We start from the raw sequence: 13,300 nt of genomic DNA, 5'->3' as shown, positions 1-13,300 counted from the left end.
TGTGGTAGGATTTAGTGATACAGAAATCACCCCTCCCATAAAATATATGTTCCTGACATTAAAAATAAAATGCACTGATCTTTGTATAACTTGTGTAAATAATGGCAAAGACTTTCTTGATGTGGGTTTTTTAAAAAAGAAGAAATGTAACATGATTATATGTGTAGAAGAACAACCTGGCCGTGCTGACAACTTTGCTAGGAGCCCTTTTAGAAAGAAGTATAAAAATTGATGTTTCCCAGAGATGGATTCAAGTTTTTCTTAAAGTGCGGGAGATACTGGAAATTTTATTTTATTTTTTCTGGAGCTCATTTAAGACTTTCTTTCTCCAAGAAGTCCATCTGATAGAGAAAATCTTTCTGTGCACTCCAGCCTTCGGTTTCTTGTTCATGCTGGGTCCATCATCACTCACTCTGATGCCCTTATCCTGGGTTGTGGGACTGTCTCAGTTTGAGGCCTCCTGAGTCAGATCCAGCACTGAATTCCCTTCTTCATGTTCCCTTTCACATCTTCCTGTCTCCCAGACCTGGACCATCCTCTGTATTGACTGTTAAGAATAAAAGTTAATCATATTCTTTCTGGTGCTCCCTTCTCATTCTCTTTGTTTTTCTTATTCATTTTTTCTTGTGCTGAAATTACATTCTTACTTATCTATTTCTGAATTTTGCCTCTGAGAGGCCAGATTGTTATAAACTAGTAATGGAATTAAGATACCTTTATTTTGCCTTAGGAAATATGAGTACATTATCATGTGGTATGTGTCTACATAAATGATTGTGTAACTTAATTAAACATTTTCTACCCAGAATTTGATGGCACTTTGTGAAGTGTTATCATAGTGGCTTAGGATCCACAGATAGTGTGGAACAGCTCTGGATTGCAGAAGGGGTGTCTTTGTTTTAAGTTCCATGATTAGAAAACTCAAGTAGCTAAAATCTACCAAGAAAGTCCACGACAGACTCCCTCATTGTTCTCAGATCTCCGTGCGGAAGGTCAGGGTGCTTCCCGCCATCTTCTTCTGGTAGTCCTTGTCAAATTCTTCATTTTGGGCCACAGTAAAATAGTTCTTCCAGTCCCCAGGCATCCCTGAAACAAGGCAAAATCTCAGTGATTGCAGCTGGAGTGCAGGGGGAAGCAAGCATGTCCTTTTACTACCCCCAAAAGAAAGGGGATAAACAGTAAGTTTGCTCCAGAAATTGTACAGTGATGCTGCTTGGCATGAATGAATAACAGAGCAAAACATTACTGGAAAATTGAAGCAGACTGTGGGAACCACAGAGTCACACTTGGCACCTCAGAATATAAATCTCATCTACCTTTCCTCATGAAAGGGGAGATGGAGTGGTCCATGATGCTGCTGGGCAAAGTGGTATAGTTGGCCATTGGGTTCTGCTTCATTACATCAAAGGAGGTGTGATAGATGATTTTATTCAGAACTTCTTCTGGTATGTCTTTCTCTAGGAACTTCAATATCTTCTCAATTTCCCGCTTTGGGTCCTGTATGTGAACAGTCACACCAGACAAATCATTTTGGGTCTTCTATAAGGAATGATGTTCTGTTGGGACAGTGTTTGGAGAGGAATGAGCTAAGGGATCAATTCAAATATATTCTACAATAGGTCTCAATTGACTGCTAGTCAAGGCACTGTGCTGTCCCGGATGCAGCAACACGAGGTTGAGGACTATCCCTGCCCTCAAGAGGCTTATCCTGTAGGAAGGGAATCAGATATAAACATAAACAACTGGGACTCCTCCCTGAGAAAGCACATGCTGCCTGCACACAGAGGGGATGCCAGGAGATGTGGGGGAAGGAGCAGTGATATCTCCGGGGCAGATTGGGGAAGTCCATGGAGGCAGGAATTATGTTGGCGGTGGAGTGCAGCATGACTAGTGCTAGTATGTGTCATCATACAAGAGGTGGCAAAAAGAGTCTACTGAGTTGAACAGAAGGTCATAAGTAAAAGGAACCTCAAGTTGACCCAGAATTGTGAATGCTTCTTCTGATCAAAAAGATGTAGAAAGTGATGAAGCTATAGCTTTTGATTAGATTTCTTGGCATGGGCAGAGGAGGTATTTTTGTAACTTTGGGACAATAACCCACTGAATTATGAGAGTGAATTTGTGATGCCACTCACACACAATGACTTGAAATGCAGAAGTCAGTCTACCATCCTGCTATATGGGGTTAAGCCAACCAGTGTTTATATGGATTAAACTTTAGTTTGTGATGTGGGTTTGAGGTGTGGAAGAGGGAGAAGGAAGCTACAGTTCCTGAACACAGTTATGTACACTTTTCAAACATCATTGTGTAAATGTTTATAACAATCTCATGAGGTAAACATGACACCATTTTGTAACATGGCTCCCATGTGTCAGTATCCCAGAGATTGATTTGACTCTAAAGCATGTGCTATTAACTGAGGAAGAGGGATCTTCTAGAAACTAAATGGAAGCAAAGAAAATTTAGAAGACAAAAAACAAAAAACAAAAACTCAAAAACCAGTTAGAGCTTCCTTCTGAGGATGAAACTGTGAAACTGAGGTGGAAAAAATGTCATGGGTGTGCACTGAGAGCTCTTCTGTGGGCAGGCCCATGCAGCAGCATCCTAACTGGGGCTTGTTGCCTCTGAGAATGTGGGAGGATCTCATGGAGACGACACTGCCCTCACCTCCTTCATGTCCTCGTAGAATAGGTAGAGAATGCGGTGTTGGTCTTTCACATCCCACCATCCCTTTACGTGGTCATACCAGGAGCCCCACAGCACTGAGGGGAAGGAGAGAGATGAGATGTTAATGTTAATTTGAAACTTAGAGAACAAGCATGGATGCCTTAAATAAAAGACAAAGACCCTAGGCAGAAATCTCATGTGCAGAAGACAGGGATTTTCAAAAGACGATTTAGGGAGACCTTAAAATATATTCTGGATTTCTTGGTTTATATTTCTACCTTGAACTTATTACTTCCTCATGGCTAGGGATTCACCACCCTTACTTTTCTTGCATCATTGCATAATGCTGTGCAATAAATATTGTTTCTTAACTGGCTGACTTTGAAAAGAAGACTATAATGACCAGATTGTGGGTAGCTTCATTCCCCGTAATGGTAAGTAGGAGGAAGTGAGTGCTCTGGGTATCTTCTGAAGGTCCTGCCAACTCCACCCTTCACCCTCTTCCACCCCACTCAGTGCCCACTATGGATGGACTGTGTCAATAGACACTGGGTGGGGTGAAAGAGGGTGAAGGGTGGACTTGGCAGGACTGTAAGTAGGGCCTTCGCCATCATGCTTATAGCTGGACTTTGCCAGCAGGAGTTTTTGGGAGGCTTGTAGAGGCAGAAGGGAAGGGAGGATGTTGTATTTATTTCCCTAGTATCCTTCCTGTTGGCTCACTGTGGCTTACTGGTCTCTGCACCAACTCTAGTCAAAAGGTCCTCTCCTGCCTCGGGTGACAAAGGCTCCCGGATGTTGCTTTCCCCAGAAGACTGTACCAGCCCCTGTTGGCTCTGTCTATGTTTTTGTAAATTGTCTCCTTGTTAAAGTCTCCCCAGATGACCCAGTTTGAATGGACCTTATCTGCTTCCGATGAATACCAGCATTCTTTTCCAATGTCCACATGAATAAGGAAATATGAACCTACAGATTCCTTTACTTACCTTTCCCAGCTTTGAATGTCTCAACATATTCTTCCCAAGTACCAGGGTCAGGCAGCATTTTATTCATTCTTGAGAAATGGTAGTAGGATACCAGGCAATCCTTGGCATTTCTAGCCACATAGATAATCTGAAATCAGCCGGCAGGAGGAGTGAGAGGCAGATAGAAAGAAAGTCATAAAAATACATTTTCACTGTAAACTTGTAAATGTACTTTTTAGGGAAGGAGCGGTCACATCATTAACAGTAACTGCCACTGGGACAAGGTCCTGGCAGCAGGGGAGGGCTATCTTCTCCACTTTGTAGCATTCTTAACATGGACATTTTCTAACCAAGTACATGTGCTATTTTTAATTTCTTAAAATTATAATTGAGTTTTTCCCAAAGAATTTTAATTCTTAATGACACCTGGATATAAATGTTCTCTTATTCAGAGTAGGCTACAACATGTGGACAGCAAACCAGACACTGACAGTAGCACGTGGTTCAGACCACACAGAGCCACCATGCGTTCAGGCACTCTATCAAAGAAAAGTGCTTAGAAATAAATGAAGCTATCACACCCTGTGACAGGACACTACTGGTTCCCTGTTCATGTACTCTGAAACTGTCACATTAAATGGAACCTATAAATGCTTGGACCAGCATTACTCTTTCCAAACTAAGGAAACAGAACAGGTTTTATAGACCACATGAAACCTGGCAGGCACACGACAGATCTCTTTAACTGATGAGTGTAATTCAGGTCAAAGAAATTCAAAGTAGAGCAGGGCTCAGTGGCTCATACCTATAATCCTAGCACTCTGGGAGGCTGATATGGGTGGACTACTTGAATTCAGGAGTTCAAGACCAGCCTGATCGAAAGCAAGACTCTGTCTCTAAAAATAGCCAGGCATTATGGCAGGCACCTGTAGTCCCAGCTACTTGGGAGGCTGAAGTAAGAGAATCACTTGAACCCAAGAATTTGAGCTTGCTGTGAGCTATGACACCACAGCACTCTGCCAAGGGTGACGAAGTGAGACTCTGTCTCAAAAAAAAAAAAAAAAAGAAAGAAAGAAAAGAAAGAAATTCAAGGTAGCTACTCAGGATTTCCAAGCGCCATTATTTTCTGTTCTGCTCTGCCTGCAGAGATTTGGGATTTACACACCCTGGTTTCCTGGTTTTACATTTAGGTATCAGAGCTTGCTGCAGGGGTATAATGGCATCTTTACTTCTATAGCAATGAAAATGATGTTTGTAGTGGAAGAATCTGATTCAATTAAGAGTTTTAAAAACTTGTCTGATTAGAATCTGCTATCCTTGTAGTTAACAGAAAATAAAAAGCATGAGAACAGCAGGCCACCTTATCAGAGCAGGTGCATGGAGGAAGGGTGTGGAACCTCAGTAGAGTCGATGACTCACTAAGTTTCAGTGGGAAGAAGCAACACGGTCAAGGTGAGGTGAGGTGTTTTTATAGTAAACATGAATTTGTCAATGACTGATACTATTAATTAGAAAACGTGTCTTCTTATTTGAGGGCTTTTAAACAGCAATTCTTACACTGACCAGGTGGCAGACAATTTCCAGGGAAACTAGAATGTCATTTGGTGTGTGGTTTTCTGTGTCTGTCCCCACCCCCCACCATCCTGGCAAGGAGCATTTCCTGTCCACCTGTTCCTCTGCAGAGCACCATGGCTGTCCCGTCCCACGTTTTCCCTTTTATTTCCTGCTTGATTGTCTTCCTTGGAAACCCAAGATTTTGAATCTCCTTCCTTCTTGTTTTTTGCCTTTGTCTGGCTTCATTTTATTTTTCTCTTTGCTTCCTTCTCCTTTGGCAGGGCACACAGGTCCCTCCAGAGTTACATCAGCAAACCTGTCTTGACTGACCAAAAAGTCCTTGATCTTCCAGGCGTAGCTCCCCTCACAAAGCACGAAGATAGCATGGTCTGATCCCACAATGAACGCCGGGACATTGTAATTGGCATTAAACAGACTTCCCTGCCAGAAGCTCCTCATTTCCTCTGCTTCTCAGAGGGGTTTCCTGATGCAGTGACACACATCATGAAAGCTTTCTCTTTTTTGGGATCATTTTCAATATGCTTTCAGGCTTTCCAGGTCTATCTTTGAGAAGTCCACAGTCAGCGGTCTCTCATGCTCTGGAAGATCTCCTTCTTCATGTAATCATCTTTCTCCCAGACTTCCAGAAGACACCTCACGTCCACAATACTGTAATCACCACATCCTCCTTCTTCCAGCCAGGTGGCAGCCTCTCCAGGCAGCCTGGCCAGGCTCCAGGTGGTAGCAGCAGGTGAGGCAAGAAATAGCACCAGGGCTGCCTTCTTCACCTCTGCGCCATGCTGACTACAGGACCCTGCCTCTCACACCTCTGACCTCCACCTCAAATATTATTCAGTGCCAAGGTCCATGATCTTAGAACGCCTGTTCGTAAATTTATTCTTCACAGTTTCAGAGGCTGGACAGTCCTAAAAGATAAAGGTGCTGGCAGGTTCTGTGTCTGGTGGGGGTCTTCTTCCTCTAGATGACCATGTTTTATAAGGTGTTAATCTAATTCAGGAGCGTCCTTCCCTGTGACCTAATCATCTCCCCCCCGTCTCCACCTCCTAATACTATCACTTTGGGGGTTAGGATTTCAACATGCAAATTTTAAGGGGGGCACACTCAGACTGTAGCACATAGTATTTTTCAGTGTGCAGAGAGGGTTCCCCTGTTCCACCCTGGCTTTCACTAAGCAGGGAATCTACCCAGGGTATAGGATGGGAGGAGCTAAAGCAGTTAGACATCCATTCTTATTTCACAGGATGAATCCTAGCCTTTCAGATGAATGATCACTCCCACTTTCCCATTGCTGATAAGGTGGAAGGAGCCCTGAGGGGAGTGCCAAGTCCCCCTTTGGAGCTGTTGGTGATGATATCTTTCCACAGGAAGGGCAGGGTTGTGGTCTGGGGTGGGGGTGGGGAGAGCTGACCTCCTGTCTTCCAGTCCTGCTGTCTCTTTCCTTCCTCACCACCCTGCTCCCATGCCAGCCTGTACTGCTGTCTGCCTTCTCAGCAGGGTTGGGGAGAAAGAGCACATCAGTGGTTTCTCAAGCATCTGTGTCCTGTGTCTCATTTACTCAATAGAACTTTTGTGTCCAACACAACTGACAACCCAGTCCTAGTTTCCTGGGACCAAATTGCCCCAGACTTTTGCATTCTCATCTGCATCCCCTCGTTGCTCTCTCAGATGAACACAGCTTTGGTGTGACTGTGTTTCTCTGCCCCCTTTCTTGCTGCTGGATTTCTATCTAATATTCATGAAAGCATTTAGGAAACCAAAAAGTATTACATAACTGGAAAATCTTATTCTGTAAATATGTTTAGTATAATATTTCATGTTTCTTAATGCTTGAGTATCTGGAAACAGGGTGAGCCCAGGGCCAGACAGGGAACATATTCAAATGTACTTTCGATGTGGAGTCCAATGTCAAAAAAGGTTACTGAGAATCTGTTGATCTATTTGTATTAGTTTCCCATTGCCACTGTAACAAATTACTACAAATGTAGTGATATAAATGACACAGGTTTATTCTCTCACAGTTGTGGAGGCCAGATTTCATGGCTGTCACCAGGGCTGGCTCTTTCTGGTGGCTCTCAGACGGAATTCATTTTCTTGTTGTTTTAGCATCTGGATGCCACTTTCCCTTTCCCTCTGGGGCTCATGACCCTTTCCTCCAATCACTCCAATCTCTGTCTTCAATGGCCACAACTACTCCCTTCTTCAATTTGCTTGTATCTCTTTTATTTATTTTTTATTGTTATTTTTTATTAATATGAAATCATAGCTGTGTACATTAATGTGATCATGAGGCACCATACACTGGTTTTATAAACAGTTTGACACATTTTCATCACACTGGTTAACATAGCCTTCCTGTCATTTTCTTAGTTATTGTGTTAAGAGAATTATATTCTACATTTACTAAGTTTCACATATACCCTTGTAAGATTTACCGCAGGTGTAATCCCACCAATCACCCTCCCTCTGCCCATCCTTGCCCCCTCCCTCCATTCCCTCTCCCCCTTCCCCATATTCTTAGGTTATAACTGGGTTATAGCTTTCATATGAAAGCCATAAATTAGTTTCATAGTATGGCTGAGTACATTGGATACTTTTTCTTCCATTCTTGAGATACTTTACTAAGAAGAATATGTTCCAGCTCCATCCAGGTAAACATGAAAGAGGTAAAGTCTCCATCTTTCTTTAAGGCTGCATAATATTCCATGCTGTGCATATACCACAATTTATTAATCCATTCGTGGATCGATGAGCACTTGGGCTTTTTCCATGACTTAGCAATTGTGAATTGGCCTGCAATAAACATTCTGGTGCAAATATCTTTGTTATAATGTGATTTTTTGGTCTTCCAGGTATATACCTAGTAGAGGAATTATAGGATTGAATGGCAGATCTATTTTTAGATCTCTAAGTGTTCTCCAAACATCTTTCCAAAAGGAATGTATTAATTTGCATTCCCACCAGCAATGTAGAAGTGTTCCCTTTTCTCCACATCCATGCCAACATCTCTGGTCTTGGGATTTTGTGATATGGGCTAATCTTACTGGAGTTAGATGGTATGTCAAGGTAGTTTTGATTTGCATTTCTCTGATGATTAAAGATGATGAGCATTTTTTCATCTGTCTGTAGGCCATGCACCTGTCTTCTTCAGAGAAGTTTCTCTTCAAGTCCCTTGCCCAGCCTGAGATGGGATCACTTGTTCTATTCTTGCTTATACATTTGAGTTCTCTGTGGATTCTGGATTCTCTGTGGATTATTAAACCTTTGTCAGAGACTTAACCTGCAAATATCTTCTCCCATTCTGGGGGCTGTCTGCTTGCTTTATTTACTGTGTTCTTGGCTGTGCAGAAGCTTTTTAGTTTGATCAGGTCCCAATAGTGTATTTTTGAAGCTGCTTCAATTGCCAGGGGGGGTCCTCCTTATAAAATACTCACCCAGACCGATTTATTCAAGAGTTTTCCCTGTACTCTCTTCTAGTATTTTTATAGTTTCATGTCTTAAGTTTAAATCTTTAATCCAGTGAGAGTCTATCTTAGTTAATGGTGAGAGGTGTGGGTCCAGTTTCAGTCTTCTACAGGTTGCCAGACAGTTCACCCAGCACCATTTGTTAAATAGTGAATCTTTTCCCCACTGGATGTTTTTAATTGGCTTGTCAAAGATCAAATAACGGTAATTAGCTGGATTCATCTCTTGGTTCTCTATTCTGTTCCAGACATCTACTTCTCTGTTTTTGTGCCAGTACCATGCTGTTTTGATCACTATCGATTTATAGTCTGGTCTCAGGTCTGGTAGCGTGATTCCTCCTGCTTTGTTTTTATTTCTGAGTAATGTCTTGGCTATTCGAGGTTTTTTCTGATTCCATATAAAATGAAGTATTTTTTTTTCAAGAGCTTTAAAGTATGACAGTGGAGCTTTAATAGGGATTGCATTAAAATTGTATATTGCTTTGGGTAGTATGGACATTTTAACAATGTTGATTCTTCCCAGCCATGAACATGGTATGTTTTTCCATTTGTTAACATTTTCAGCTATTTCTTTTCTTAGAGTTTCATAGTTCTCTTTATAGAGATCTTTCATGTCGTTTGTCAGATAAACTCCCAAATATTTCATCTTCTTTGGCACTACTGTGAATGGAATAGAGTCCTTAGCTGTTTTTTCAACTTGACTATTGTTGGTATATATAAAGGCTATCGATTTATGAATGTTGATTTTGTAACCTGAGATGCTGCTGTATTCCTTGATCACTTCTAAGAGTTTTGTAGTAGAATCCCTGGTGTTTTCCAGATATACAATCATATCATCTGTGAAGAGCAAAAATTTGATCTCTTCTGACTCTATATGAATACCCTTGATCGCCTTTTCTTCCCTAATTGCGATGGCTAAAACTTCCATTACAATGTTAAAGAGCAGTGGAGACAATGGGCAGCCTTGTCCGGTTCCTGATCTGAGTGGAAATGATTTCAATTTAAGTCCATTCAATATGATATTGGCTGTGGGTTTGCTGTAGATGGCCTCTATCGGTTTAAGAAATGTCCCTTCTATACCAATTTTCTTAAGTGTTCTGATCATGAAGGGATGCTGGATATTATCAAAAGCTTTTTCTGCATCAATTGAGAGAATCATATGGTCTTTGTTTTTTAATTTGTTTATGTGCTGAATTATACTTATAGATTTACGTATATTGAACCAGCCTTGAGACCCTGGGATAAAACTGACTTTGTCATGATGTATAATTTGTGTGATGTGTTGCTGGATTCTGTTTGTTAGGATCTTGTTGAATAGTTTTGCATCTATATTCATTAGTGATGTTGGTCTATAATTTTCTTTTCTTGTTGGGTCTTTTCCTGGTTTGGAGATCAGGGTGATGTTTGTTTCATAGAATGTGTTGGGTAGTGTTCCTTCTTTTTCTACATTTTGGAACAGGTTGAGTAATATAGGTACTAGTTCCTCTTTAAAGGTTTGGTAGAATTCTGACGTGAAGCCATCTGGTCCCGGGCTTTTCCTTTTAGGGAGATTTTGTATGGTTGATGCTATTTCAGAACTTGATATTGGTCTGTTCAACATTTCCACTTGATTCTGGCTAAGTGTTGGAAGGTGACGTGCTTCCAACTATTGGTAAATTTCCTTCAGATTTTCATATTTCTGAGAATAAAGTTTCTTGTAATATTCATTAAGAATTTTTTTAATTTCTGAGGAGTCTGTTGTTATTTTGTCTTTGTCATTTCTGATTGATGAAATTAGAGATTTTACTCTTTTTTTCCTGGTTAGGTTAGCCATGGGTTTATCTATTTTATTGACCTTTTTGAAAAACCAACTTTTTGATTTATTGATCTGTTGTATAATTCTTTTGTTTTCAATTTTATTTAATTCTGCTCTAATTTTGGTTATTTCTTTTCTTCTACTGGGTTTGGGGTTGGAATGTTCTTCCTTTTACAGTTGCTTGAGATGTCCTGTTAAGTTGTTAACTTCCTCTCTTTCCGTTCTCTTGAGGAAGGCTTGCAGTGCTATAAATTTCCCTTTTAGGACGGCCTTTGCGGGATCTGAGAGGTTCTGATAATTTGTGTCTTCATTGTTGTTTTGTTCCAAAAATTGGCAATTTCCTTCTTGCTCTCATCTCTGACCCAGCTATCATTCAGCAGAAGGTTATTTAACTTCCATGTTTTTGTATGAGTATACAGGTTCCTGTTGTTACTGAGTTCAACTTTTATTCCATGGTGGTTCGAGAGGATGCAAGGAATAATTTCTATTCCTTTAAATTTACTGAGGTTAGATTTGTGACCTAAGATGTGATCGATTTTGGAGTATGTTTCATGGGCTGATGACAAGTATGTGTATTCAGTTTTGTTGGGATGAAATGTTCTGTAGATGTCTGCTAAATCCAAATGTTGGATTTAGGTTTAAATCTAAAATTTCTTTGCTCAGCTTCTTATTGGAGGATCTATTCAACACTGGCAAAGAAGTGTTGAAATCTCTGACTATTATGGAGCTGAAGGAAATCAAGTTGCTCATGTCAGTTAGAGTTTGTCTTATAAATTGAGGCACATTCTGGTTGGATGCATTAATATTCACAATTGAAAACTCATCATATTGAGTATTACCCTTAACAAATATGAAGTGACCATTCTTATTCTTTCGTACTTTTGTTGGTTTAAAGCCTGTTGTGTCTGCAAATAGAATTGCAATGCCTGCATTTTTATGGCTACCATTTGCCTGAAATACGGACAACCATCCTTTCACCCTGAGTCTGTATTTATCTTTTAAGGTAAGATGTGACTCTTGTATGTAGCAAATATCTGGCCTAAGTTTTTGTATGCAGTCAGCTAAACTGTGCCTCTTTAGAGGACAGTTTAATCCGCTCACATTAATGGAGAATATTGATAAGTCTGGTAAAATTTTGGGTATCAAGTTTTTCGAAAGTCCAGTGGACACTTTTAATCCTTTTGCCACTGTGGATGTTGGAGTTTGATGAAAGTTTCTGAGTGAGTTTATTTTTCTGGTAGAGGATTGGGCTGGTCATTATGGAGGATAGGTCTGAGAATATCCTGAAGAGCTGGTTTGGTTATGGCAAATTTCTTCAACATATGAATGTCATTAAAGTATTTAATTGCTCCATCATAAATAAAACTCAGTTTAGCTGGATACAGGATCCGGGGTTGAAAGTTATTTTGCTTTAGGAGATTAAAAGTCGATGACCACCCTCTTCTGGCTTGAAAAGTTTCAGCATAGAGATCTGCAGTCATTCTAATATTCTTCCCTTTGTAGGTAATAGATTTCTTACATCTAGCTGCTTTGAGAATTTTCTCTTTCATTTTAACACTAGTGAAGCTAATTACGATATGCCTTGGGGAATGTCTTATTTGGATTGAGTCGTGCTGGGGTTCTGAAACCGTCTGCTATCTGAATTTCAGAATCTCTTGGCATGTCTGAAAGTTTTCTTTCATAATTTCATGGAGAAGGGCCTCTGTGCCTTGCGAGTCCACTTTATCACTTTCAGGGATTCCAATGAGTTGGATATTAGCCTTCCTTGAATTATCCCAGAGCTCTCTGAGAGAATGATCTGTTTTGGCTCTCCAGAGTTTGGGAGCATTCAAAAGCTTTGTCTTCAATGTCAGAAATGCTTTCTTCTGCTTGCTCCACTCTGTTACTGAGGGATTCTACTGTATTTTTCAGATCTTTGAGGGCTGCAAATTTTTGCTTCAGTGCATCAAACTCTTTGGTGGTTTTGTCTTTAAATTCATTAAATTCTTGAGATAACTTTTGAATTTCTCCTTGTATTTCTAATTCTGACTTTTGAATTGCTCTCTGAATTTCTACTTCCAATTTTTCCTCCATTCTATTAATCTTGTTTGCAATCCAAATTCTGAATTCGATTTCTGACATCTTGGCCAGCTGTTTATGAATGGGATCTTCAGTTACATCTGCCATATTTTTCCTTGGGGGTGTTGATCTGTTCTGGTTATTCATGTTACCAGAGTTTTTCCGCTGATTCCACCCCATGATTATTTTACACTATTTGACCTTTCCCCTGAAGCTTTGTTGAGGACCCGTACAGTGCTACAGCCTGAGAAACTGGGGACCTATTTGGTGTGGTGGGGCTAAGTGGTTCTGTCTTGTTTTCAGCTGGTCTTTGTTTGACCCTAGTGAAACAGTTATTCTGGGTTGAAGTCTCAGCTGTGGAGAAATACCAGCAATTAAGTCAACCTCCATAGGCAACAATTGGAAAAGGAAAATCAAACTTTCCTACAACTACACACCCAGGGCACCACTTGAATAGTCCTCAGGCGATTGGCTCAGTTCAAAAGGTCCAAATCAATTGTCTCAGTCAGCACCTGTCTCAGGTGTGAGAGTTTCAAAAGTCTCTGGGATCTGGATCGCAGGGTTCTGGTGACAACTCAAATATGACTTGCTCCGGTGCTCCGTGAAGTCAGGAGGACCCACCCAGCAAATAGAGTAGTCTGGGAAGGTTGATGCCTCCTTCCCCACCTTGCACCTCTGTCACACCCAGTCACTGATAGCCCCGCAGGGCTGTGACTCAGTTGCCTCCTGTGAGCAGATACTCCAGGGGTTTGCACCTGCCTGAATCACAAGGAAATCTGTA

At 40.8% G+C, this 13,300-nt stretch overlaps 1 protein-coding gene across 1 annotated transcript in view; it reads right to left on the bottom strand.

Moving 5' to 3' along the window:
* Window positions 1–973: 973 nt before the first annotated feature.
* Window positions 974–13,300, bottom strand: part of LOC128583862 (sulfotransferase 1C1) — a 34,513-nt gene continuing 22,186 nt past the window's right edge. Inside the window, exons 4-7 of the mRNA XM_053588500.1 lie at window positions 3,652–3,778; window positions 2,669–2,763; window positions 1,317–1,497; window positions 974–1,086 (exon numbers count right to left, since the gene is read on the bottom strand). Coding sequence (XP_053444475.1) covers window positions 974–1,086; window positions 1,317–1,497; window positions 2,669–2,763; window positions 3,652–3,778 — 516 coding nt within the window. The remainder of the gene's footprint in view (window positions 1,087–1,316; window positions 1,498–2,668; window positions 2,764–3,651; window positions 3,779–13,300) is intronic.

Source organism: Nycticebus coucang, chromosome 4, assembly GCF_027406575.1.
Source record: "Nycticebus coucang isolate mNycCou1 chromosome 4, mNycCou1.pri, whole genome shotgun sequence".
Classification (NCBI taxonomy): domain Eukaryota; kingdom Metazoa; phylum Chordata; class Mammalia; order Primates; family Lorisidae; genus Nycticebus; species Nycticebus coucang.
Note: the sequence above shows the minus strand (reverse complement) of the source record. Positions and strands in the feature narration are given on the sequence as shown.